The sequence below is a fragment of the Amborella trichopoda genome, chromosome 9 (assembly GCF_054954075.1).
Source record: "Amborella trichopoda isolate Santa Cruz 75 chromosome 9, AtrichopodaSantaCruz75HAP2 v2.0, whole genome shotgun sequence".
Taxonomy (NCBI): Eukaryota; Viridiplantae; Streptophyta; class Magnoliopsida; order Amborellales; family Amborellaceae; genus Amborella; species Amborella trichopoda.
Genome location: NC_142344.1, coordinates 4,953,072 through 4,980,841, shown reverse-complemented (window position 1 = coordinate 4,980,841; position 27,770 = coordinate 4,953,072). Strand labels below are relative to the sequence as shown.

At 37.6% G+C, this 27,770-nt stretch overlaps 1 protein-coding gene across 2 annotated transcripts in view; it reads left to right on the top strand.

The window, feature by feature from the left end:
• LOC18445426 (callose synthase 9) overlaps nt 1-27,770 on the top strand; it is a 74,659-nt gene that overhangs the window by 14,473 nt on the left and 32,416 nt on the right. Inside the window, exons 11-27 of one of the 2 annotated variants that reach the window (XM_088847293.1) lie at nt 425-550; nt 7,027-7,103; nt 7,183-7,261; nt 8,468-8,590; nt 15,887-15,989; nt 16,187-16,310; nt 16,437-16,626; nt 16,748-16,800; nt 21,489-21,549; nt 21,651-21,732; nt 23,015-23,064; nt 25,189-25,275; nt 25,454-25,539; nt 26,089; nt 27,082-27,203; nt 27,310-27,391; nt 27,562-27,722. In XM_088847293.1, the coding sequence (XP_088703419.1) occupies nt 425-550; nt 7,027-7,103; nt 7,183-7,261; nt 8,468-8,590; nt 15,887-15,989; nt 16,187-16,310; nt 16,437-16,626; nt 16,748-16,800; nt 21,489-21,549; nt 21,651-21,732; nt 23,015-23,064; nt 25,189-25,275; nt 25,454-25,539; nt 26,089; nt 27,082-27,203; nt 27,310-27,391; nt 27,562-27,722 (1,607 nt within the window). Of the gene's footprint in view, nt 1-424; nt 551-7,026; nt 7,104-7,182; nt 7,262-8,467; nt 8,591-15,886; nt 15,990-16,186; nt 16,311-16,436; nt 16,627-16,747; nt 16,801-21,488; nt 21,550-21,650; nt 21,733-23,014; nt 23,065-25,188; nt 25,276-25,453; nt 25,540-25,652; nt 25,675-26,088; nt 26,090-27,081; nt 27,204-27,309; nt 27,392-27,561; nt 27,723-27,770 lie in introns of both variants that reach the window. The other variant, XM_020674320.2, reaches the window with a different exon arrangement.

The following is a 27,770-nucleotide window of genomic DNA, read 5'->3' as shown; positions in this document are numbered from 1 at the left end:
GATAGCTTGCTATAACTGTAGGCTTGAGGTTGTTCTAATATTGTTTATGTGAAAATTCTATGTTATTGTATGGATTATTCTGTGTTATTTCCATTGCAGAGAGACGTTAGAGCTCCGCTTCTTCTTCAAGGAATCAATACATTGTCTTCATTATGTAATTGCCATGCAATGGATTTATGCTGCAATGGATGTATGCATTTATGCTTGTAGATTGGTCTCTAGGTCTGTGAGGTGCTGCGTGCTAATCGTATAAGATGTTCTTTGGGGATGTTTTAACTTATTGTACATTTTGTTGGAAATTCTTGAATAATTATAAAAGAATGTATAGTTCGAACCCCCCGTAGGTTTCCTTGTTAATTAGGTGTCTTTATCTTTTATTATGTACTTCCTTTTAGTGAGGGCCACAACATTTTTCTGTTTGCAGATGGTGATAGAACTCGATGAGATATTGCGGCAGCAGATTGCTCAGACTGCTAAAAGTTGCATTTCTGAAAATGGAGTGTCATTCCTTGATCAAGTTATCTCTCACTTCTATAAAATATTGGCTGCGGTAATGCACAAAGGCCTTGTTCTCCTTTACTGCAATTTAATGTTGATTTTCAGGTGTTGTATTAGTCCTACATGGTCAAATTGAATGTTCTATCGATTGCTCAATATTATCTGGCTTCATAATAGCTTACTAACTTTGTTTGTCTGTTCCATTTGTATTTGGCTTCTTAACTTTGAACCTTTGTTATTGGACTCATGACGTGGTCTTGTGCATCAGAGAATCTTATGGCAGTTACTTTGCCTTGTTTGCCCTATTTTGGTGTTTTTTTAATATTTTTTGAGTGGTTTCCTCTCCTCTCTCTCAATAATTGTACATCTCAGTCTGCACAGTTCCCAGTTTCGAAGACCAGTTATTTAGAAATTGTCCTATTTCTCTTTTCTCGTTCATGAAGTGAAATGGCTATTTTTTGGTTTGCTGCATGCTGTTCTTAAGTACTGCCAGTTTGTCTTCCCCACTTATTTTAAAAATGCCCTAAAACGTTTCCCTGCCTATTTCAAAAATGAGAAACCTATAGTGGTCGATATTCATTGATTGCTCCAATTCTTAATAGAACTTCGAGAGTGTCCAAACAGGTACTTAGGGTACAAATTGATGTAGTACGTATTCCAATCATTGAACGATCATTGATTGTTAAAAAAAATAGAAAGGAACTTTGGCTAATTTCTTTTGGCAATTCATGTTGGGCATGGCTTAGTAACTTCAAAACATTTACTTACACTCGTACACACATTTTATATAAGCCGACCTTTGCATTAGTATATTTATGTTTTTATATCTATAGATGTACATGCCTACCGGATTGTTTGAATGGTCATTGTCGTATAGTTGGGCTATGTGGTTCTTGTGACTCTTTAGTGGCAGACACCCAAGTGCCGGCATTGCAATCAAGATCTCTTCTCATCTCTTATGAGGTTTTAGTTGGAATTTGCAACGAATTTGAACAGATGGATGTGCTGTGAATTACTTATTCTCGGGAGAATATGCTTCTCTCAGTTTAATATGTGCTTGTCAATAGCAATGACCAATGATTGGGATGCTCACTGGGTTATGAGTATCAGGAGATCAGGAGCAGATAAACAAGCACCTTTATTTTTCAAAAATCTCTAGAAGTTTCCACTTTCTAAAATATATCTTGAATAATGTTGTGTATATCTTCACTCCTTTTTATATAGAAGTTAAAAAATATAAGAAACCAATATTTTATAAATGCTTAAAAATATAGGAAACTTATTATGGGACCAGTGTACCACAAAATGCTGGGCCATGCCTAGGCAGATGGGGGGGTCTAGGCCGCCTAGTTCCTAGGCAGGCGCTCAGGGATGTGGCGGCCTAGGTTCAAAAGGGCGCAAGGGGTGTCCTGTAATCTTATTTTTTGTCCAAATTGCATTTTTTATAATCTAAACGAAAAAATACCCCCATGATGGGTATTTTTACACCTAGGCGAGTGCAATCCCTTGAGTGCTGGCCCAAGCGGGGTACTAGGTGGGCGCCTTTGGTCTGCCCAGGCGTAGGCTATGCGCCCAGGGGGGTGGACCGCTTTTTGAATCCATGTATATGAAACTTAATTTTGGACAAACATTTTTTTGTATTGCTAACTGGTTTATAGGAAATACAACTTGCCTTTCGCTTTCGTATTTGATCCAACTTATATGTATGTATGTATGTTAATTCTGCTCTTCAATTGCTCATGCGACTCAAATCTGAGCCTCCCTATAAATCAACACATTGAGAAATCACTGAGAGGGCTTTGAATGACTCCTCTAAAAAAGATGAAGCTGTCCATATGTACTTCGTAGGAAACTTACGATCCATTTGTTTCTGATGCATTTTGTGCCACAATAAGTTTCACTCTTCGCTTTGCCTTTTCTTCCCTCTTTAATTACAAATCCTCTTCTTTATTCTTTTCTTCTCTTATTTTGGCAGACATATTGGGTTTCATTCTGATTTAGACTCTTGTGTTTGGTATGCCTCAGTTTGTTAGAATCAATGTTTAAGAAGGCGGACATGGCTGCCAAGCCCGGTGGCCGGATATCTCGACGACCAACGTATTTTTTATTTTTTAGGGGGGGGGGGGGGGGAACCATTGCAGATTATTTGAAACCCCTGTTTTTGAGAGTATCATTTTTTTTGTTTAATAAACATTGTTCTATAGTTTTTTGTATATAATTTATTGTTTGTTTAGAATTATAGATCAAACTTAAACATCATCATCATCCGAGCCTTATCCCAACTATTTGGGGTTCACTAAATGAATCTTATTTCGTCATCATGTTCTATCAAAGGTCATGCCCTTAGTTAGACCATAAGTCGCAAATATCTCTTCTCACTAGTCACTACCTCCATCCATTTCCTTTTGGACTTTCCCTTTACACCCAAAATCTTGATATCCATTACAACTCGCAAAATCGCAACTGATAATTGATAAAAAAAAAGAAGTCACAACTCACAATTGAAAAGGCCATAAACTAGAAAAAATAGTCTTCTTCATTCCACAAATATGATGAACTCAATTATGAGGTTGAGTTTCATCATTGCTGGCCACATCACATCCATGTCCATGGCCAACGTGAAATTCACCTGAACCTAATGATGATTCCAAGACATCATCATCTGAGCCACCCTTCTCACCCCTCTCCTCGGAGTCTGTGTCTTCCTCCTCCATTATTGTCCTCCTCATTTTCCGCTTCACCCTTTCCGTCCTTTGCCATCGCCTTCCCTTTACTCTGAGTTTGAGATCTAGTATTTCTAATGGGGCTCGATGCCGTACTAGCCACCTCTTATACTTGGTTCCATGTCAGGCTCTCCCCCTCGAAAACATGCTCATCCGCAACATCCTCCTTGACCAACCATTCGTTTGATTCATCCAAATCTCTTGCAGCTATGGGGTCAAGAATTTGATTTTGCTCTATATGGCGCTTCTTCAGCTTTTGATTTTACTGAACAAAAATAAGGTCGTGTAGTCTCTTCTGCTCAAGTTTATTTCTCTTCTTTGTATGTACTTGTTTCATTGTGCATCATTGTACAATTAGAATTTGTTACTTAAAAAAATTATCAAGAAATTAGTGTAGTATTCTAATATGAGATGAGGATAAATATTAAATTTACGATCTCGAACGTGCTGAAATGCACTCGCATCTGGATGTAGAAGTCAGGCTCAAAATTCGTTGTGCCATCCTTCGTAATTTAGGGGTACTTTTTCCATGGTTGGCCCACCATGAAGCTACAATACATTGAAAATATATAGAGTAGATATATATGCGTAAATTTAATTGCTTCCATGAAACAACCCCGATTCTCTATCTCAGAATCAATGTATTAATAAAGAGGGTTGAGATAGTGCCTTTCTAGTTGTAGGGGTCTCAACAAATGTAAATCCCATGTGTGATCTATAATTTTCAAAATGGGGCCATATTTATTTTCATATTTCTTCAATTTTATCTTGATTTCTTCTCTTGTGACCTCCATTGACTTGTAAATATGCCCCATTGCCAATTACTTTTTAGTATCCACAAGGCTCATTATTTTTACAAGTGGCTCAAAATGATAGATACAATACTGAACCCCAATCCAAAACCTGGGTGTCATAACCATATCATACACAATTTTTCCCTTTGCCTCCTTGGACCACTTGCTTTCCTTCCAATCTGAGGAGACAAACATGGTTTGAATCTTGTCTTTTTGACCATTATCCAAAGACAAGGATGAAGTTGCAAACCATGTGATCCTTGGCCTCGCAAAGTCAGCCCCTTGTTTATACTTCCTCATGATGGCTAAAACATTGGTGTGGCTGTAAATGAAAACTGTTATAGCTTTTGCAGTATCTATTATCCCCTTCACCACTTTCTTCTTACCAATTGCCTTGAGCATGAGGTCAATGCAATGCAGCACGCAAGGCGTCCAGAAAATGCGCACCCTCCTCATCTCCAACAATTTAGCAGCCGTTATATTGGCCTTAGCCATATTGGTGACAACTTGCACAACATGTGCCTCCTTCACCTCCTCAATGCACTTATCCACAACTCCAAATATGAAACCTGCATCATGATCTTATCAAATGTGTTAGTGGACCTCCAAAAAGTTGTTCCCATCTGACGATTAACCAATGAATTCATAATACGTGTTGATCTCTTATGGCTCCAAGTATCTGTCATGATGGTCACCCCGCACCTACCCATATATCCTTGTTGGTCTTTAGGTAGTCATTTGTGAGCTTCACCTCTTTTTTCAAGCAAAGGAACCTTGAGCTCATAAGATGTAGGGGCCTTATATCCTTGGCCAAACTGCCACGTTGCCTCCAATAGAGCTTAGAAGCTCTTCAAACTGGCAATATTAAACGATAGACCTGCTTGATAATACCATCGTGCTAAATGCTAATTGACCCGATCCCTATCCTACTTCTTCAATTGACTCGTTCAATACTTCCACCCGTTCTCGACCTACCACCTTAGAATTGAGAGGGGAAGAATGTATCAATAGATCCACTTCTTTGAGGTCTCTTGTACCCAAAAGTGCTTGGTCTAGATACCGGAGCCCCCTTCCGCTTCATGTTCTACTCCATAGATATTTACAGATATCCTAATGTCTTCGTATTGTTTCCTAGTCTCTTCTCTCTTCTTTTGGATCCTTTGTAGAAGTTCCAACATCTCTTTCCTAACATCTCCAGGGACTTGAGTACATAGTACTACGCCTTCTCTGATGCCGTCCAATGCTTCTTCAATCAATGAATGCCAGAATTGTACTCCTTTTTACGGAATTGACAAGCTACCTTGTTTTTTTCCTTAGGATTGAGACAAAATACATATTTCCAACCTTGATCGACTTGTTTATTTGAACTCAAGGAAGACGTTGTCACCTACAACCACTAGTTATCAACTTATTACCTAATCCTGTAAATTGCGTAAAGCCACCAAAGTCAGACTTATATATATTTATAAGAAGTTCAATGCATAGATAAATTCACAAGAGCAAGATTAATCTACAAGTATGTAGTATAAATATTTAAAATTTAAAATTTAAAATTGATCATCCAAAGAATATTAAAAAAAGATCATCTGAAAAATCACACTTGCATAACGAAGTAGAAAGAATTAAATATGTTGCCCCTTCTCAATTTATTAACTATCCAAGGAAGAAGTAAAGCTACCATGCTCAAGAAAAGAAGATAAAATAATATGATGGCCCAAAAAAAAACTCATGTTAAATTTACACATCAAATTGCAATGATTTAAAGCATAAAATTGAAAAACGTCAATTACAAATCACGCTAGTAAACTAACTGATGCAGCAAAAAGATATTAAATTGGTTTGGGAGCAATGGACTTTCCAATTGATTTAGTTTCTTGTTCTAAAAATCACAAATAATATCAAAGTAAGACCTACTCATCAATAAGGCAATGATCTAGAAATGGGTAAAAAAAATCGTGAATCATGCAAGTCAACTAACTCATGCCAAAGAAAAAAAAAAAGGTCATTTGGTTTGGGGCAATAGACTTTTTCCATTGATTTCTTTCACAAATTAAAAATCAAAATGGGAGAATAATCTAAATACAAACTAATATAAGTATCGAAAAGACAAAAACAAAAAAGAAGGAATAACATATGATAATGCATTCTGCATAAAAAATACACAACCCTAATTGAAAATATTGTAACACACCAACCTTCTCAAAATGGAATCAATAATGGGCAAATTCGGCAACTTTTGGTTGCCAAAAGTCATCTTTTGCAACCACTCCAAGCTCCAAAAAGATTCGGGATGAATGTATTTCGTGAGGTTTCGAGGAGGTTGAATTTTTTTTCGGTCTTTTGAAAAATCTAGAAATGTATGTTTTTTGAGAGTTTATCTCTCTCTAAAACTCACTACAAGTTCTTGGGGGGACATTGTTGCCCCCCAAAATCCTTTCCCCCCCTTTTAAGGGTATAAATTACAAAAAAACCCTTGGCCGTGGGCCATTTTCCTCCCTCAGCCAAGGGTATGCGAGACGCTGCCTAGATGCCTTGACATGCCCCCCCCCTAGGGCCCGCCACCTAGGATACGCCTAGGCTGTATGTCGGCGAGGCTGCCTAGGTACAACCTAATGTTAACTTTAGTTTGTGATGATTTATAACTTATTCATGAAAGTGCAAAGAGAGGTTGTCTACTGTGAGGCAGGTTCCGTCCTTGTGACGGTGTATTGGTGGGCTTTGTTTCAATTGGGGCCCCTTTATGCGTCTTGGACCTTTTATTCCAATGTAGCGTTTTTCTTTTAGGTTATTTCCCTTCAGTTGCATTTCTTTTGCTACTTACTGTAACCTTCTTCTTGTAATTTGTCAAAAAAACTGAAGTTTATGCCTTTAGCTCGAAATTGTTAAGCTATCAAATTTTCAGTCTTCATAGATTTTGCTTCCTATCCATTTCCTGTATAATATGAGTTTATTTTCATCATATTCATAGTATGGGTTGTATTGTATATGTTTTGATATGTATTTCCTTTCAGGAAGCCATTAGCAATGACAATGGACGAGCACCTCATTCTGCATGGAGAAATTATGATGATTTTAATGAGTATTTTTGGTGAGTCCTTTGTTTCTGCATTTATTCAATTTTGCAGGTTATATCGTTATTGTTATGTTTGCTTATCCATGGTTTGCAGGTCTCGTGAGTGTTTTGATCTTAGGTGGCCCTTGCAGACTAATTCCTTATTCTTTTGCGAGCCCCCAAAAGTCAAAAAGGTTAGGGATTTTTATTGGCTAAAGGATACTTTGTCCTTGATTTTACTCATGTTGTTGTTTATGTCTCTGTTAGATGTTATTGATAGTTATTCCTTGCAGGTTTTGCTATCCTTGTGCAATATCATGTGCGTAACTGATAACTTTAATAGGGGATTGACATATTAATATAGAAACTTACCTGCTATTATTGAATTTGTAACCTATGAATGGTGAAATTTTCCTCGAATTTGTGCTTGTTAAACAAAAAGCTAAACCTAGTTGATATGGCTTCATTTGCATCCAAACCTGATTCCTGATGCCAGGACCCAATGGGCCTCCTATTGCATTTTTTCTGTCCCTAGTATAGATGGTGGTAAAGCTCACTGAATTTACACCACCTATTTCTTAGTTTTCTCTTGTTCTTACACTCGTACTGAATTTCCAAACCGTTCCTTTCCTGCATAACATCTGATTCAGTCTCCCACCCACCTTCTCTCTCCAAGATCCTAGAAATTTGTGACAGCATAGACCTTTATCAATCATTATTTTGGAGGTGCTTAATTTGTTTTGTCTTGGGATTCATAGCCATTACTCTTGAACTTGTCAAAGGTGGGGAAGCCTTACCCTCTCTGCCTTGTGCGTCTTGTATGCTGGGAATTTTTAGCTGCCTAGGTGGCATTGAAAATTCCTGGCTTCATCCTCTTTCCTCATCCCTATTTCCGTCTTCCCTTGTTATAATTATTTTCTCCATTTCTCTTCTTCTTGTCCTCTCTTTCTTCTGGAGTCTTTCTCTTCTTGTTTATCATAGTTCTTATTTCAATGCCAGTGTAGTACCATTTGTTAGCCGTTTCGAGAACCCCTACCCTCATATCATGGTCATGATAATACAACTATGGACAATTTAAAACTGTAGTTCATATGAATCGTGAAGTCAACTTGGCGCTCATTCTTGCTCGATTGTTCACAACTCTGGGCAAAGTTTTTGTGATGTTTCTAGTTCTTTGATTAAAGGGGATGTTGCTAGGAGACTGCCTTTCTTGACTAGACCATGGCTTACTGGATTTAAACCCAATTTACGTATGTACATGAAGTTGTTCATTCCTAGATACTGTTGAAGCACATTGTTTTTGGGGGTCTTATTCATTGCTTTGCCTCTTTTGTTAAATAATTTTTAGTTTGATCTAATAATTTTTACCCTGTTTGTCATCACTATGGCTTCCTTGACAGTCTATGCATTTGCCTGGAGGGAACAAACGTAGAGGAAAGACCTCTTTTGTGGAGCACAGAACATTTCTTCATCTTTACCATAGTTTCCCACGACTTTGGATATTCCTTATCATGATGTTCCAGGTTTGGGATTCGCCTACTATCTCTTCTTTTGATTGTCTCATCTATGTCTGTGTTTCACTTTAGTTCTCGTTTAGACTTACACGAAAATATTGCTTTTATATGTATGATAACATTGTTGCAGCTGAGATGTTCCATGGATGCATTATGTAGGTTGAAAATTTGCAGTTTCTAGTTGATGAACTTGTGAGTCCATATAGCAAATGATGTCGTATAAGTACACCATTGTGAACCTTTGTAATGAATGATATGAAATTTATGCTACGGCTCTTAGCATAGAGACTCAAGAGAGGGTGGTTGTCAATTTGAAATCGAATTAAATTATCAATCAGTGTCATGTTTTTCTTGTCAAAAGCGCTTTGTAGGTGTGTATCATTATTAACTGTTTGGTATTTTCTTCATTGTTGATTGCATTTCATTGTGTCTAAGAAAGATGGGGAAAATGGTACAATCTGGAGAGGATTTAAAAAGATGTCTATACACAAAACCAAAGATGTATATTACAAATATAGTGACCAGGGATTTTTTGTATACCCGCATTGGCTAAATAACCCGCTTAAGTGTTAGCTTCCCTTAATGTGTGGTTGAAAATCTGCTGCTACTATAAATATGTTGGCAAAATACCATGGGCAGTTGGGACTATCCTGGCCCTATGAGATGACATTACTAGAGTCCCCTTAAACTAGGAGGGACCCTGACTCAGATCAACATTGTGAATGCCATCAACAGAGCTAGTGGTGTCACTTTGTTGGCATCACATATTATAGCAAATGCTGGTCCGGAGAAGGATAACAGAATGGAGGCATCATGGTTCGGGACAAGTCCCCCAAGCACAGCCCCCTAACGCACCTGTGGTCCAGGATTGCCTATAGAAATTTGATCAAAGTTCGAGACCTCGATGGTTGAATGCTCCTTTTCTTTGAACATTGTGGTGTAATATACCTATTATTTCTTCTAAGCCTTCCCACTAAATTGTATGAGAGATATCGACTTTCTTTGCTACTCAGGCAGGCATTTTGAATACAAGACATGAAATAGATTGGGTGGTTCGACAAATATTTCTTTGATGATTGTAATCCTTGCCCCCGATATTTTATAAATTAGACTTGTGGGTCAAACTTGTCACCACAGATTCCAAGCCGGATCAGCCTACTTGGCAAGCCAGCTTGGCCAACTCGCGATATTTATGAAAAAGCAAACAAAAAATGTAAATGTAAATCTTGGTTGTTTAAAATTATAAACAATGTTTAGGATTCTCAAATATTCTAAAAACAGTGTTTTTATCATTTTTTTAACAATACTTGTAGAAAAACTCACAATGCGTGAGATCAACAGCAATGGGTGCTCAGGTTACATGAAATGTCAAAAAGCATCCCACAGGTTGGCTGCTCTAGATATACAATTCAAAGCTAGTGTAGAGGTTGTAGGCAGCCACATGATATTGGGTACTTGACAAAGGAGAATGCAAAAAAATGGACGATATAGGGTGTGATGGATTGGGAATAGAAGGTGATAGAGGGGGAGGAGAGATGAGGTTAGAGGCAGAAAGTAAGAGAAGAAAATGGAAGTAGAGGGAGGAGGGACATAGGGGTGAAACGGAGAAAAAGATGAATGGAGAGAAGTTTTTTTAAGGTGACAAAACGAAAGACAAAAGGCAAGAGACAAGAAACAAGAAACAAGGGTAACAAGAAGTTCTTCATTAGCTATCCTGGTTGCTGCTTCCTTCGTGGGCTCCTTGTCTAGTGAAGAAAAAAGTAGTCAGAGCAGGTAGAGGAGGTAGAGAAGAAGAGGAGAAAAGATGAAGTCTGGTTTTGTTCATATTTTTTCGGGGAGGGGGGAGGGTCGGACCAGTTGGCCATTGATTCCGTGCATGTTTGATTTGTGATTTTTTTTTTTTAATTTATATGACTCCATTTCAAAGGCGAATAAACCAGAGCAAACACACGAAAGGTAAACAACATCAATTCATTAAAATGAAAGTACATTCACAAGTGTTTGGGGGTTCATTGCACTCATGGGTCCAGAATATAGCCGGCCCCTCTTAGACCACCGATTTATATGTCTACTGGGGATGCCCTCGCTTGTGTCGAAATTTTTGATCAGCAATTGGAAGGAGGATTCAACACTGTTCGTTCCTATATGGAATATAGCCTTGCCTTGCTCGCTCTTTGCAAGAAGTGAGGTGGTTGGGAACGGGATAGACAAGAGCTCCGGAATTGGGAGCGAGCGCACGGAGCAAGGTAGGCTTGAAGATTTGTGGTCGGGGGAGTGAGGTTCATTCATGATCAGGTATAGGGATCGAAAACCCTGATTATAAGGGAGCGCATTCCATATGAGCGAATTCCTTACTACGAGATCATGCACCATTGTGTTTAGGATCGAGGTTCTCGAAGTTTACTTATCCACTGTACTGTAATTTGGGAGCGAATCACATTGAACAACAATTAAAAAGAAAAGATACTGCCTTATATAATTGCCAATAGCTCTCCGTCGTCGAGGATGGCTAAGGGCTCCATAACATTTGTATGAGAGAGACCTCACATTTTCGAACTATACACGTTATTTCATCACGAATAAGGCAAACCCATGAGTGGCCCAATTTGGTTGACCAACACTCAAGCGATAGACGCCCTTTGGGAGGTGAGGAATGGGGTTGAGGTCAAGGTGGTAGCACCACCTGTAACTTAGCTACTGTCCTAGTTTCCATTCCTACCATTGCTAACCCCTTTTGAAAACTACTAATGATTTCAAAAACTTCCTAACCCACTACTAACCGTTAACATTTAAAAGAAAAAAAAAAAAAGGTCCTTTGTGCGGTGGACAAGACCCAATGAAGTAGCCCCAAGGAAGTTGAGTGTATTGTTCGCGCCCTCATTCCTCACTGAAACCACAACATGATTAACTTTTGTATCTCCTTCCAACTAGTTCCTTCTCTCTCCTTGTTCACTCTTGTTGCCTTTCTTTGAAACTAGATACAAGTCACATTTCACAAGGCATGTAAATTTGTGCATTGTAAAATATGTAGGAAATCATGATATTCAGAAAGTTTGTTGGTGACAAAAATTGCAGACCCACACTTCATTGTATACAAATTGAAAAATATGCAGTGAAACTTGATCCAAAAGTAGAGGATACTCAATACCAAGTTGCTGGAATCGCGGTTCCACTTAATCATGGAACCTTGGTTTTAGTCATGGGGATCTGGATCCCATTATATGGGTTGAGTTCCCTAATTTCCCGAATCAAGATCCCAAAATTAAGGAATCGCCTAGGATTGAGATCCCTTATTTCAGAGCGCGGGATTGAGCTTCCAGAATGGAAGTGACCCCCTCCTTAAGCTTTTGGTAACTGAGGGTGTGCCATGATGCTATGTTTGGTGGACTTTCTGATACAAAAGTTTGATCCACTATAAATGGGTTTCTTGAGCCTAATTTCTAGATTTTTTTTGCTGGAAATTTGGGGTTAATTCGTGCATTTCGAATTTGGAGTATTGGTAATTTGGAAATTTTGGAAATTTTTGGCTAATCTTGGAACTCGGATATTTGGCTACGGTTAATTTGGGAACTTTGTTTTGTTTCTCACAGTAGGGTTAGGATATAAGAGAGTTTGGGCTCCCGAGTTTCTCAATCTAGGTTTCCCTCTAAACTTGCTAACCTATGATCTCTAACCCTTTGAAAATGAGGGTTCATGGGTTTATATAGAAGGTTTTAGGAAACATGGGTGGAAAATCTATAACATAGGAGGGTGGATTATTATAATTGGCTCAGGCATGACAAAAAATGACCATTTTGGATGGTTCAATTTTGGAAAATAACAAGCATTTGCCCTTGGACAGCTTCTCTCTCATTCCTTTATCTAATATCTCTTGTTTGATGCACTTTTTTTATTTATTTTTGCTCAACTTTATTTCATAATTTTGTAGAGCATCTTGCTATGATCATTCTCCAGCAAAGTTGAATAAAAAACTCCTAGATTTGGAGTATGATCAAATTTGTGGGTTTGGCATCAAATCTTGAAGAACTTTCATGCTTCTCTCAAATTGCTTCCAATTCCACCCTTTATTGGCTGTTAATTCGACGATTTGTCACCACAAAGCTATGACGAATCATCCGTGAAGTACTTGAGGATAAAAAACTCCAAGAATCTAGGAGCAATGATTGTTTTACTGGCCTTTTTTACAAAATTCAGCTGTCTCCCAATTTTCGGGCCACTTTTCTCTATAATCTGACTACCAATTTGGTTTTAAACTGCACAACAAATTATATCAGATGTTAGGAGGTTGAGTGAATATCGTATCTGCAAAATTTCTGCTCAAAACGCTTTACAGATCGAGAGATATGAGTCAAAAGGTGGATCAAGGTCATGAGGACTGCTACACATGAACCCACTTTTGTTCTCTTAACTTTTTTCTTCAATCTAGTTATGACCTGTTTTAGGAACCCAATAGATATCTATCGATGAAAAGCTTTTTGGATGGATAACAATACATTAAAATTTAAGCTTATTTGGCCATGGGGATCATGAGATATGATCGAATCTTTGGTAGAACGAAAACTTGTCGCTTGCAGTAAATTGCTCTTGAACTGCTAGACCACAGGTACATTGTTCCCTTTGCTGCAAAAGTATGGTGGCCTTTGATGTTCCGCCAAGAAAGCGGCATTTCCTGATGTTAATTGAGCTCAAATTTGGTATTTAAGCTTTTTATGAGAATGCCTTTCTTTCATAAAAATTTCAGGTCATTTTGCCACAAGTTTCTTAGGGTTCCTTTGTAAATTTAGGGCCATTTTGGGCTTGGACTACTCTACCTCAATGGTCTTCAACTTTGCAAGCCCATATCTTGGTCATTTGATATTGTAATGATTTGGTTTTTGGAGGAGACCCTCAGGGTGCCTTAGTTTAGAGTTTAGAACTTTTGGATAACCATTTAGGGCAGGTTTGACCAAAGTTTAGCATGCTCTATTCTGGACCATTTATTCAGTAGTTCGACCATGTAACTAGCTGTTATCCTCTTTTTTTTTGCTTGGGATTTATTTTTCCTCATTTCATGGGGGTTTGCAAAGTTAGGGTCTGATCTGAGTTTGTTTTCATTGACTATACCGTGTTTTGGTGATTCCTTTGATTTTCTAGCGGTTACCGAGTCAGGGGCTTATTTAGCTAGTCGACCCTGCACATTGCGATTTTCGAGCTACCTTTTGGACCTATTATCATATTTCATTCACTTATATGTCCCTTAAGGTCCGAAATTCATGATTTCACCTGCGTGGGACTGTAACCTGGTTCTTTGCTCCATAACCACAGTGACTATCCCTTGGGTGAATTTATTTGAATCAAAACACTTCATGACGCTAGTTTACTCTTGAAGTGTTCTTATTTGTTGGTCGACTGACGCAGACAGGAAGGTTAGTTAATTTGTTAGGAAGGATGTCCATGTCACGGCCTAATAGTTTAAGGCTGTCAGATCTGATGAAGTCACCATGATTACCATGAAGTTTGTTTTTATCCTATTGATGTGCAGGCCATCTACCACTTCAAAGCATCCTAGTAACAATCGTTAATTGTCCGTCTTTGTGGCTGTTGATTTGAAAAAGATTAAGGTATCCTCTATGAAATGGAGAGATATGATAGGACCACCTTCAGCCTCCGGAAGACACTGGGAAAAGCCTTAGGTATTGATCCTATCCGCCATTAGGATAAGTTTGTCTACCAAAAAAGGCATGTTGCTGCAGGGTCATCTGGTTGAAGCCCTCTAGAGCTGGAGAAAAGGCCGCAAGGTACTCCATTAATGAGGACCATAAAGGATGTTGTTGATATGCAACCATGTATCCATTTTCTCCACTACCAAAACAACAAAACATTACCAAATATTGAAAGGCCCAATTTACATGGTTAATGGCCTTATCCATGTTCCGCCTGCAAATTACTCCCATCTTCTGACTTACTATGTCTTACCTTCTACACACTCATGGATGATTAGGTAGGCACTTATGGATGATTAGGGGGGGCCATATTGGTATCATGTCTTGGGGTACGACATCCCCAAGTGCATTAATTTCCAGGTCATAATTTCACCTTCTTAACTTCTTCCTTTTCCCAAATCATGAGCATGGCTTTCTTTATTTCATTTTAATAAAATTAGATTCTTTTTGTGGGATATGTTTTTGATAATGGGACCTCAAAATGGTAGTAGCGTTGAGAATGCAGCTTGTCATGTTAGCTTTAAGCAGTGACCTAGATAGACTATATGATACATAGATAGTAGATATATGGTAATAATTATATTCATATTACATATTTGTACTATTCTTAAGAAATATTTTCTTTCGGAAATTACCGCCTTTTTGGAATTTTGGGTGCTCACATGGTGCTTCTTGCTGACATACCCATAAATGCTTGGGGCGGTGCTGCACTTTGATTGCCATTGTACTTTGAATATGATGTATATGTATCTATTTGGTGGATAGGTTCATGGAAAAGAATTGACTTGTCAGATAAGGTATCTGTGTCCCCAATTTTAGGAATGCCGGTTCATGTCCCCAGCTTCTCATATATGCCTGTTCATTATAGTCAATTGGCTTGCACAATTTGTATGTGCAAATAAAATTTAACTGAGAGCATAAACTATGGTAAACCATGTAAAGTAATGTAATTTTGTGTGGGACAGCTGATTTTTGGCTGGATAATCTTGAAAGGGAAAATCTCTTATCCCTGGAATTGTTCTGGTATGATAAAGAGGTGAGATGGATTGAGCATGCATACTGAGCTGGACTGAAAATCTTAATTCATTTAAAGAAACCGTCCATTAAATTGCCCCTCCCCCCCCCAGAAAAAAAACAAAAAAATAAACGGTCCATTAGTTTTTCCTACCAAAGAAACAATTTTGTGTTTAAAGTTGAAACTCAAACACTACAATGTGAGCTTACAGTCCTCTGATATCCCTTCCTTGATGGGCATGCCTCATGTTCTCTCTTGAAATTGACTATAATTATGATCACTTATTGGAATTTGTCTATGGTTGGCAGTCTTCACCATCTAAGGGAAACTAAACATCTAATGGATGATATAATCGCCTCAGGGGTACTGGAATTATTGACACCGGCTGTTTTTTCCAGAGGCCGCCTAAGAAACTATGCTAATTTGTCCGATGTTTCAATTGTTACTCTTTATTTCTAGTTTGAGATGGCTTTAAAGGATGTTTCAGTGGTTCTTCCTACTCATATCATCTAAAATCATTGTAGGCATTTGCTGTTTCAAGGTTTCTGGTATGTGTTTTTTCTAATTGCAAAGTTTTCCTATATGCAGGGCTTGGCAATTGTTGCTTTCAATGATGGGAAGCTTCGGATGAAAACGCTGAAAGAAGTTCTCAGTTTGGGTCCTACATTTGTCATAATGAAGTTTTTTGAAAGTACGTTGGTTGATCATTTACATCTCCTCGTCACCTTGAATACATTGCTAGTTAGTATCATGAGTACTAATTGATGCTCGACTTTGTTGAATTTTTCTCGAGGTTTATTAGTCAAATGTTTTTCTGAGATATTGGCAGCATAGACGGTTATTTTATTTCCATTTTCCTATTATGCTCCTTTTTTTTTAATTTCATAGGCGTTTTGGACATTCTTATGATGTTTGGGGCCTATTCCACAACTCGTCGTTTGGCTATTACAAGGATATTTGTCCGCTTTCTTTGGTTTGGCTGTGCCTCAGTGCTTATTTCGTATCTCTACATGTGAGTTTCATTATTTTGCATTATGTTCCCTTTGAAATTCTTCCTAGTCATGATGTTTCTTTTATTATCTATTATTCCCAAATAAATCATAACCTCATTAAGTAATTTTTTTTCTTCCATCTTCAGAAAGGGCCTTCAGGAGCCAAGTAGAACAAATGGGACTTCAGCCATATTCAAAATATACATCTTTGTTTTGGGCATATATGCAGCAGCACAGTTATTAGTTAGTTTTCTCATGCGAATACCTGCTTGTCGGAAGGTGACCGACCAATGTGATCATTGGCCGGTGATACGGTTTTTTAAATGGATGCATCAGGTTTCACTTTCTTTTGCTCCATATGTATACAGTTTCCTTGTTTTCCTTCATCCTTCTACCACGGTATTGTGAATTATGCATTTATGGACCTTATTTGTTTTTCTCTGTTACTTGTTTGAAGGAGAGATACTACGTTGGGCGTGGAATGTACGAGGGAACATTTGACTTTCTCAAGTAAAGCTCTGCCTATTATTATTCTTGTTATTGTAGAATGTATGTGACATTTTATGTTGTGATCACCTATCCATGGAATGGTTGACCCCCGTGTGATATAAGGGTAGTATTTAATGTTAATGAATATTTACTCAATGTTATTGAAACTAAGGTTACAAGAAATCATGCGAGTGGCACAGCATGAACCATTTTGCATGTTTTCCTATTTGTGTTTTGCATGGTCAACTATCTCTTCTTTTCTTTTTGTTCTTACAAGTGGCATAGCATGAACCATTGTTGTAACTTACTCTTTTGAATCTCTCATCATTTTCCTTCACTCCAATGAATTGAGGTTGACATTGCTTCTTGCTATTTCATCTCGTTTGACAGTTTGAGATACGTTCTTCTCAAGTGCTTATACCTTGGGTTTTCTAGAAGGGAATCCTGTTTAGTGCTGTGCAATAATTTTGTAGACAATGCTTGGCTCTCTAGTAATTAATTCTGTTTAGCCTTTGATTTTGAATTTGGGGCATTTAAAACGGTGCAATATGTGCCATGAGGCAGATACTGGTGTTTGACATCCTTTCAGGTTTTGAGCATATAATTAATTCACTATTTTCTTATTTCACTATGTGATGAGTTATTAAAGGGAGATGGTAATAGACATCGTAGTCATTGTTGAGGATGTTCTGCTAGCAAGTACATATTAACATCTTAAGGTTCGACCAGGAATATAGGGAAGGAATCTTATTTGTCAAAAAATAAAATGTATATTGGGAATTATATGAACGCACAGGTTCATTGGAGGGTGACAGTGTCGTTTGATCCTAATTGCAGATTTCCTGATGTCCATGAGGAAACAGTAACATCACATCACAAATTGTGTAAATCTCATTGCTTTTTTGAGCGTTCAACTCAAATTTGTTAAGTCCGTTATAAATTTACAACTATACGCAGCAAAATTTTGTTATTAGAAAAAGTTGGCAGGACATTTGCGCAATGAAAACATGCGAGCCCTTGCCAATATCTCTTAATTTGAGCTTTCATTTGAACTGGGATGGAGATTTGGATGTAATCGATACATTAACGTAACTTCAGTTTGGACCTGAATACTGTGAAATGAAGTATCTTATCCCTTTTGGTGGTGTTGATTGTCTGTTCTGCTTATATACAGAATGGACGAAATGGTTCTCAATTTGGCAGTCCTTGTGGGCGATAAGAGTGTTGGCTTTGCCATATTGGAGTTCTGTCAGACATGGTATTTTGGTTTTCTAGTTATAGCACTTTTCAGAGGGAGAAGGGTCTCAAGTTCACTTTTTGATCATTGCCCTTTTCCTAGGTCATTTGAAGGTTTTAACTTAGCCCTTTTTGACAATTCTTGTGTTATGGGCTGCTAGTTCTAGGTCCCTTTGGTGTTAAGAAGGTCATATTTAGAGGATGATCCCTTGGTGTTTAATAGCATTTGGAAGGAAAAGATGTGCAAGATTTTCATCATATAAGTTTTGAGAAATGAGGTTGAGAGAATTTTTGTGATATTATGGTTTATTGTGGTTTTTTTAGGAGAATTTTCTGGCAGAGGGTTTTGTTATTTCAAGCCTGAACTATATGACCTCTGTCTCAAGGTTTCGTTGAGCTTAACATTTATGACAGCTGCTTTGGGAATCTTAGTTTGAAGAGGGTTTATTTTCATTGGATAGCTCTACCGAGCTTCTTATGACTTCCACTGTGTGTATATAGCATGGGGTCATACTACATTTGTGGTGGCAAAGGCACTTTTGACTAGACTCAAGGGTATTTTCTCCAACTTCTCCACAAGTCCTCTTGGGTTTGGAAACTCTCTTAATGTTATCAAAAGGATCTCCCAACTGCCTTGAAGTGATCTACTTTGAAAGGTGTAGCTATGTGGAACTCAAGGTATCAAATTCAATTTTTTTTTTTTTTACTTTTATTCCAAATACCTAAATTCCACTTACATGGGCCACAATATATTGCTGGAAAATTCGAACAATACCCTAGATACAACCTAGGATCTTTATTTTTAGTGCTAAGAGAAATAGAAATTATCTAGGAACTTTAAACTAACTTTTATTACAATTTTTAATACAATATACGCTCCTGAAAATTTACAGAAAAAGTAATAAAAACTAATGGGAAGACTTATTGGAAGATATTTGGAGTTACTCAACCAGGACTTGGTACACCCCACACCCGATTTCCTGACCAATGGCGGACCTTTTCTCCTTAAGGTGTTACTAGAAATTCTAAGCTAGGAAAGCTTTGCAGGCAATCCTTCTTGGGTTTTAGAGAGCTCAAAATAAACTAAGATTTATACAAACCCCATGGGAACAAAATATGACTGATCTTGGGAGTTGATCTCTCTATAGTGGGCTTCTCTCTTCTTCCTTTAAAAAAATACAGCAAGCTCTAGTCCTAGGGTTTCACATGCCACATTATTTTTCTTTCACATAGAATAGAAAAATAGAGGAGAGAGAAGGTGGCATGAGAGAGGCGTGAGGGCAAGAGAGAGGTGTGGCGAGAGACAAGGTGCATGGGGTGCCACTTGTGGGGCTCGATCCTTGGTTCTACATGTGTTATTTTTAAAGTTTTGTAATTTTTAGAAATGCCCTTTTATGAAAATTTATAGTAGAAATAATATTTTAAAATTCAAAAAAAAAAAAAAAAAAAAATTATAATACCAAAATAAAATATAATAGTAATGGAGTGGTACTGATGGGTCAAGATAACCGACATAAGGGCACTCCACTCGGCCTAGAAATCATGATCTAGAACTGTTCTCTTATCCAACCCAACAAAGTCCCATGACCCACAGTCTCTTTGCAGGGGCTCATGATTAGCTTGTCAAAGTTGGATAATTAAACATTGGGATTATGATCCTCGAATGTGGATTATAGTTCTCCTTTTAAGAGCAAGTCTTGCATTTGTCACCATAGTGCAAAGGGGGCTCTCTCAATGCACATATGCACTTGTCCCTCTAAAAGAGTTGCTTCCCATGTGGCTGTCGTGTGTTCATGGGGTGCGAAAGTTTGTTGAGGATTTGACTTTTGCTCTCACAGGCCTACAACCGCACACAAGAGACCACACATTTTTTTTTTCCTACAAATATGATCCTTGGGCATCTTTTCGACCTCAACAACAGATGACCCATTTCAAACCCTTCTCGGTTATACCACATGCCCAGAGCCAAGGGTTTTAGACATGACCAGAGCGATAAAACCGCCCAACTCTTGGTCAGTCAACACATACATTCCCATTGAATTGTATATTCCACTATACATCATATTTACAAGCTCTCTAGGCCTTTAAAAGCCACAAAACCCAATATACTCATGGGTGATTGTTGACTCTATGGAGGAGATATTCTCTCTCTGCTGTATTGTGGAGATTTCATTCTATTAAATTGTTTGGTAAACTTTGGTTTGTGAATAAGCTGCTAATTCTCTGTCTACAAGTAATGTTGGTAGAGATCCTTATAGATTGGGGTCCCAGTTTGACTAACATTGGGCTAATGTCCCTTTGTTGTTCTGATTATCTTCACCCCACATGCAACTTGATGCGAATATTTCAAAAATTGAAACTTGTGAAATAGAACTTGAGAGCCAAAAACTCATGCATGTCAATGTAAAATGATCAGATTTGTCTCTAATATTGCATATACCATGTAATATATATATAGATAAGATCATAGGTTTATATCATCTGCATTTGTATCTCAATATTTAGGGTTCTTTTCTGCATATGTTTTGATGACTTTTTCTAGACTTTCCAAGTTTGAGTGAGTCCTGAGTTGTCACCGTGGACGTTGACTGAATCTTGGCGCAGGTCTGGGTTCACATTTTCTTAATTATGTGGAAAAGAAGAATCTCAGTAGTTCTGCCATTCTGCTAGCACAACGAGTATGTGTGCTAATATTATATGGCATGCCAACATTGGTTGATAATTAATTAATTAAGTATTTTTTCGGAATCATATGATTGCATTTCTTGGTTCCAAGAGTAACATTGAGGATTGATCATTGTTCAGTGAAAAGCCAAAACTTTCCATGACAGTGGAACATGCCTCTTGTTGCAAACTTCTTTGTATAGTATACATCCTGTTGAGTGCACATGTCTGTGTTCAACATGATGCTTCATGTCAGTTTCGTGAAATCTATGTGAAGTATTTCCATATTCATGAGCGTTTTTATTCATCCTGCTTCCTTTCCTATAAAATCATGCTTCAAATGGAAAATGCTCTCAATAGCAATACAAAAGTTCCACAGAATCCTTATTTGAGTATATGCTCTTTGGCAGCTGTCATAGTTTATGATCATGCTTATTTTCTTTTTCCACTTCTGCATTTTCTTTTCTTTAGTTTTGCATCTCCTTTAGTGTGTTTTGATTCTGAGTTTTATTGTTCTTTCATCCTTTCTTTATTCTGGTTGATTATATCCCATGCTTGGTTTATCCATTGTTACAAAGTTCCTTTTGTTTCTCACTAACTTATATGATGTAATGTTAGATTCCACCCCCACCCCCTCCCCCCCCCGCCGTCCCCCAGGATGTGTTTTTTCTTTTTTCCAGTTTACTGAAAGAGTGTTTGTAGATTGTGATGATTGTATGGCTATGCGCTTTATATCTGATGTATCCTACCTTTTGTTGTTTTAATGTGGGTGATTGGTTGATTGATATATTTATGATATTGACACCCAGATATATGACTTTTTGGCTTGTGGTTTTTGGTGCGAAGTTCTCCTTTGCATACTTTCTCCAGGAAAGTTACCTACTCTAAGCCATTTTGCATTTAGCTTGATTCTTTTCATGCTACTTTTATTCTTATTTTTTTTCACGATGTATCTTCCGTATTTCATGCAGATCAGGCCCTTGGTGGAACCTACCAAATTTATATCTGGGTTTAAGATAGTACGGTATTCGTGGCATGATTTAGTCTCTAAAAGTGAGCTCCTACTACATTGTGTATATCTACTCTCTTTGTGGAATTATTGGGAAACTTTTTTATGATTTGTGTGTATTATTGTTTGACGCGCACTTTCAATTTGACTCTGTCGGTTTTGAGAACCTCATTGAGATTTTTCATGAGGAGATGATTCAAGGGGTCTTCTGCTTCAAATTTTCATCATATAAAGCTCTTAATTGAAACACCCTTGTTCCTAAGGGACACTAAGCAAGACATTACCTGGACCCCTTATGTATTACCTTGAGTTTGTTATTAGTGAAGTGGCTGTCTTACCCATGTCTACTTGTAGTAGAAAGTCTCATAATATTGACCTGGGTCATTAGGTCGATAGCGACATATAGGCTTGTGCTATGTGTTTTGCCGCATGCTTTTTTTTGGAGCATCGGATCAAATGTGTTTTTTATATTATCGGTAATTTTTTCATTGTGGTTAAGTAACATGGATCAAAATAATTCCCATCTTGACTTCTGCTTAAGGAGAATAAAAGTAAAAATTTGTACGAAATTTCATGTTCTAGATTTTGTCTGCAGCGATGATTGACCACTGGTTTAGGGTGTGGACTATTTGTCACATCTAAAATCCGATACATATTACTGAAATGTGTGATGTGTATTTCATATTTGCTGGTGTATCAACTTTGGATGGTACCTCACTCTTGGGCTGTTGATTTGAAAGCATTACCACTTTGTATCTACTTTGATGGTAAATACTGGTCGACACCATTTTATTAGGTATAGAGCAGCAAAGAATCTTCTGCCTATCTCCACCATATCCAGCAAACACTTTCTGGAGTTGGATTCTACTATTGGAACTGTTTACCAGTTAACATGCTCAGAGGGGATGAAATACATTATCTATCTCAGCAATCTGACAAAAAAACAAAACATGATGAATCAGTTCCTTGTTTCTGTTTTTTTCTGTGATTGTCTGATCGGTACTTAAAAAGCGGTTTTGCATTTTGTTCTGTTTGCATTCATATTTAATTGAAAGCCAATTTTCAATTTACGTAGTTTATGGAAACCCATATACTGTTTTTTAAGATTTTGCTCTCCTGTGTTCCAATCTTATTGAAATGGAACTTGTCCCTTGACATTCCTACCCTTTGTGTGTAATTTGAACAAAATTGATTGTTGTTTCTCTTTTTTTTGCCCTTTTTGTATTTTGTGGGTTGTCTTTTTAGCTTTATTCTTTTGTTTGGATTGGGAGAAGTCTTATGTAGTGCTTTTCTCATTATATGTGTTTATTTTGTTGCTGCCTGCAGATAATCATAATGCTCTGACCATTGCTAGCTTGTGGGCCCCTGTTTTTACTGTGAGTTCTCTTCTTAGTTCTGAAGTAGGGACAATTCTCTTCTCCTATTTAGACAGGGCGTAATGCTTCTTACTTGGGTGGTGTTTTTTTTTGGGAATTATCCTTTCAGTTCCTTATTGTATGGGATCTAGAAAAATTGTAAATTAACATATGATGATAATGTCAATCAGACTAGATTGAATAGTTTAAGCAGTTCTGTTCCAAGTCCGGAATGGTGTAGGTTTTGACCCATTTTTTGTCACTGGGTCCATCAAACCCAGTGGTTTCCAGCATTGTCCTCTGTTGGACTACACTGGACATTGCGATGTCCCACTTTTGATGTGTCCATGTTCTCATATTTTTGCTTTGAAGAAAGAAGCTCTTCAGGGAAAGAGATCTGTTTTCCTTTTTACCATTTGAAAAACTTAAACAAAAAGTATTTAAAGCACTGAGAAACAAAATGGACATATTACAACATGGGATATTTTGAAATGGAATAATACTTTGCAAAAACTATAATCGTTGACACATGTAGGAGTAGGATAATGACAGTTAATGCCACTAACCTGCTATTACAGTTAAAAAGATTCGCAGGCTTCTGTAACCTTTCAGAATTTTGCATTTACATTATTGGATCTTGGCAATGTGGCCCCCTTTGAATGCCCCCCAAAAACACACTTTGTGCTGTTGGGTGGCCTTTTACATGAGGGACCATTTGAGTGCCTCTTTAGGGACCCTAATAGCAGTCTGAGCTCACACAAAATGCTGAGCACTGCTTGACCCAAATATGTACGAGTGTCCAAACTGAGGGGGTGATCTTACAGAAACTGGGGATATGATGCAGTACCAAATTGGTGGTAATTATAACCTTCATAATGTTATATATTTGTTTCATCTTCAAAAGTCAAAATAAAATTAAGTTCTTATGACTGTCAATTTTGGAATATATCAAAGTTGGTAAAGTTGATACTTATACTTCTGATATCAGCATTTCTCAGTCTTCACCACCCTAGTTCATCCTGCTCGTTGCATTTCACGCTGTCATTCTTCTGCTCTTACTCTTTCTTCTCATCTGGTTGTGTCAGTCACATCATCTTTGGCATCTTTGGCTTTCTCCCCTGAGGGCTTCTACTTTCTTTGTGACCTGCTATTCTTTAATATCAACTCGTCGCATTTCACACTGTTATTCTTCTGCTCTTCCTCTTTCTTCTCCTCTGGTTGTGTCAGTCACATAATATTTGGCTTTCTCCCTTGAGGGCCCCTACTTTCTTTGTGGCCTGCTATTCTATAATATCAATAGTTTAAAGCTGCTAGGGTTTGTGGTCATCACTTGCTACTTCTTTCTTAGTTGCCGATACAGAAACTGTTTTTGAGTTTAGAACTACAGTTCACAGTTTAAAAAAATAATGCGCATGGAAACTGTGGCAGAATTTTTTTTCTTACATTACAATTTCTTGTGGTTTATGACCACATATTGAACAGATTGTATTATGGTGCTTCAGTTCAATTTTTCTTTATTGCGATTTTGGGTCTTCTGAACAAGATGACTGGAGGAAACTAAAAAGAACTAAAGGTGGAGTGTGTAGTTTGAAGTTCCTAAAAATCATTCAACTGACATATCTGTCTCTTCTCTTTATTGTGTAAGATGAAGCAGAAAACCTGTAAACTATATTCTATTAACAGAAAAAATTATAAATTACATCAAGTTTTGTGTGATTTCCATACTACTGGGGCTCTCTTTCCTTGTTGCCTTTATGAATGCTTGAAGTACCATGTACACAGACATGCTGATTTTTAAAGGTTGTCATTAGTGTTTGGGTAACTTTGATATGTTCGGCTGGCACCTACTAGGCAGGAATGTATAGAGTTTGTTTGAGTTTCATTGATTTACTGTAATAATTGATAGCATGAGGATGCATATTAACTAAATAAAAACTTGCATTTGAGACTTGTCACTACATCTATAAATTGAGGCGACATATTGCATGGAATTAATAAAATTGGGGTCAATCTTCTAGGAAATTTGGTTCTCTCAGGTGTTTCTATGATGCAAATTGAAGTGTGCCTATTATTTCTGGTTACATAGTACCAATAACTATCAAGAAGAGGGGTAATCTCATTGTTTTGATTTTGACTCTCTTGCAGATATATCTTTTAGATTTTCACGTGTTCTACACGCTTATTTCTGCTGTTGTTGGTTTCTTACTTGGAGCTAGAGATCGACTAGGAGAGGTAGGTTATTTTCATTGTGGTTCAAAACTCTGCTGATTAGGATTGAAAGTCTGAGGAACACACTTAAATGCTATTTTCCTTGGTGTTTGGTCCAAGCTGTTAAGTAGCTTTATTCAATGTAGAATCAGTTTTTCAATCACCTCTCTAACTTCAGTGTCTCCTTTTTTGGCTTCTAAAGATACGATCATTAGAAGCAGTCCATCAGTTCTTTGAGAAATTCCCTGAAGCTTTTATGAGTCGCCTCTATGCTTCTCCAACTAAAAGGTGATATTCTGATTGCTGATTGGCAGCACTTGTTTCCTTCATGTGCTATAGTTATTTTTAGTTTCACAATAAGCCCTTTTTATATGCTTTTGACAATCATTTCATCCATGCAGGCCTGCCACCGAAGCTACTGAGGTATGTTTGATTTTAGGAACTATTAGATAGGAGTTGCATGGCATAACTACGAGTAAATACTTGAATTACTTAAATGTTTGATCAACACTAAAGCACCATTGGAGATTGGATTGGAGGATGTTAGAACTTGCGCATCTTAAGGGCCCTTGCATACTTTTGAGACATTATAAGTTTGGTATGAGCTGGTGATGTTAGGAGTTTTCCCTTATTGTGCCATTATTTGTTTTTTTTGCTTAAGTTTGATTGCATTGTTTAGTTCATATTTGTGGATTCGTTTTTGGAAAATTTTGCTTTGTTTTCAATTTTTCTAGGACTTGATTAAGTTGATTGAGCAGGTTCAATGGGTTTGAGTCCATTCCATGTTTTTTGTTTCTATAAATGACTGATGGAATTAGTCAACCTAGTGAAAGCAAGGGTACAAAAGAAAAATATCGACAAGAGTGTAGAAAGATATTAAGAAAACATATCACTTTTTTAGTACAGTTCCCTTGGTCTTCTTTTTAAGCTCAAGAGTCTGCAATAACATAGCTATTAATCTGCCTTTTAGTCTCCTGAGGATGCAGGAAATCCACACACTGAGATAAAAAGTACTGTTTGTGTTTTCTTTCTCGCACGTCATGATTCTGGGAATTTTCAACAAGCCCCAAATCTTTTCCAATGAACTAAGATGGCTGTTCTTCATATCACTAGGTAAGGCATTTGCCTGCACTACTTTGGAATTGCAGCACCCCCCGTGGTCCCAAAAGGGTCCTACCTTTGTTATTCCCAATGATACTCCCAAAAATCTGCAGGGTTCAGGTTGCCCCTAAAGCCTTCTTTAATGTTGGCTTCAAGCAGCTTGTAGGGGGTGGTCTCCATCTTGACTGTGGTCGATGGGCTGGGCAATAGCTACTTTCATGAATTATATAAGTTTGTGTGCATGTCTATTTGATTATGTGCATGCTTTTGTATTATATGTCTGAGATTGCCCTGAACTACTAGACCACAATGATCATGTTTGACAAGTGCTTTGGAGCTATGCCTTCTTGTGCAAGAACTTCGCAAGGACTTGTGTGACCTATCAGGAAGTCGCTGCATTGCTACCATCCCTCCCTGTCAGTTGCATTATTTGTGTTCATGCATCTGTATGTCTACCTAGCACTTTGAATACTTAACCTCATGGAAATTCCTCTTCTCATTGATTTTGACTAAGGCCCCGCATCTACCAAATTGCTTGTTGTATATATCCTTGTATGCTCATCTATGCTGTGTTAGTATTTATTAAGCCCTACTTGCCCTTATCCCTGTAGCATAACCAAATATAGATCTCTATTTTGGTCAATCAATGTTATATGTAGGTTGCATTAGAGATTGTAATAGTTTGTTCTTTGCCTAGTTTGTTATGTCTCTGGATGACGTTCTTACTAGAAAACACTAATGGGCTGTCTGAAGGTTCGCATTGAATTGAAAAAGGCAAATGCTGCTAAGTTTGCTCCATTTTGGAATGAAATAGTGAGAAATTTGCGTGATGAAGATTATATCGCGGACAGGTGAGTTACAAATTGATTAACTTCCTTAAATTTGAAGGCTTAATCTGTAGAGAAGCTTTTAAGAGATCTGTGTATTTGCTTTTGACACTTTCTAACAATTTTTCAGAGAGATGGAATTACTTTTTATTCCGAGTAATACAGGCACTCTTCCCCTGGTTCAATGGCCTCTCTTCCTTCTTGCTAGCAAGGTCAAATTCCAATATTCCTTTTTCATTGCAATCAATGGCGGAGTATTTCCTTTTTCGGTGATGTGTATTTCTTTAGTTCTGATGATGCATTTTTCTACTGAGTCTTGCTGTGTCAGGTGATGTGTGCTGAGATATAGGTTTCCTTACTTTTAAATCTGCAACTTTTTCAGATATTTGTGGCTCGAGACATTGCAGTTGAAAATAGGGAGACACAATCTGATCTCTGGGAAAGAATCTCAAGGGATGATTACATGAAATATGCTGTTGAGGAATGCTACCACATTACTAAATTCATCTTGCTAGCTGTACTAGAGGGTGTTGGAAGGTTATGGTAAGCAATGGTGTTCTGCAGTGATCTCTCTCTCTCTCTCTCGCGCGC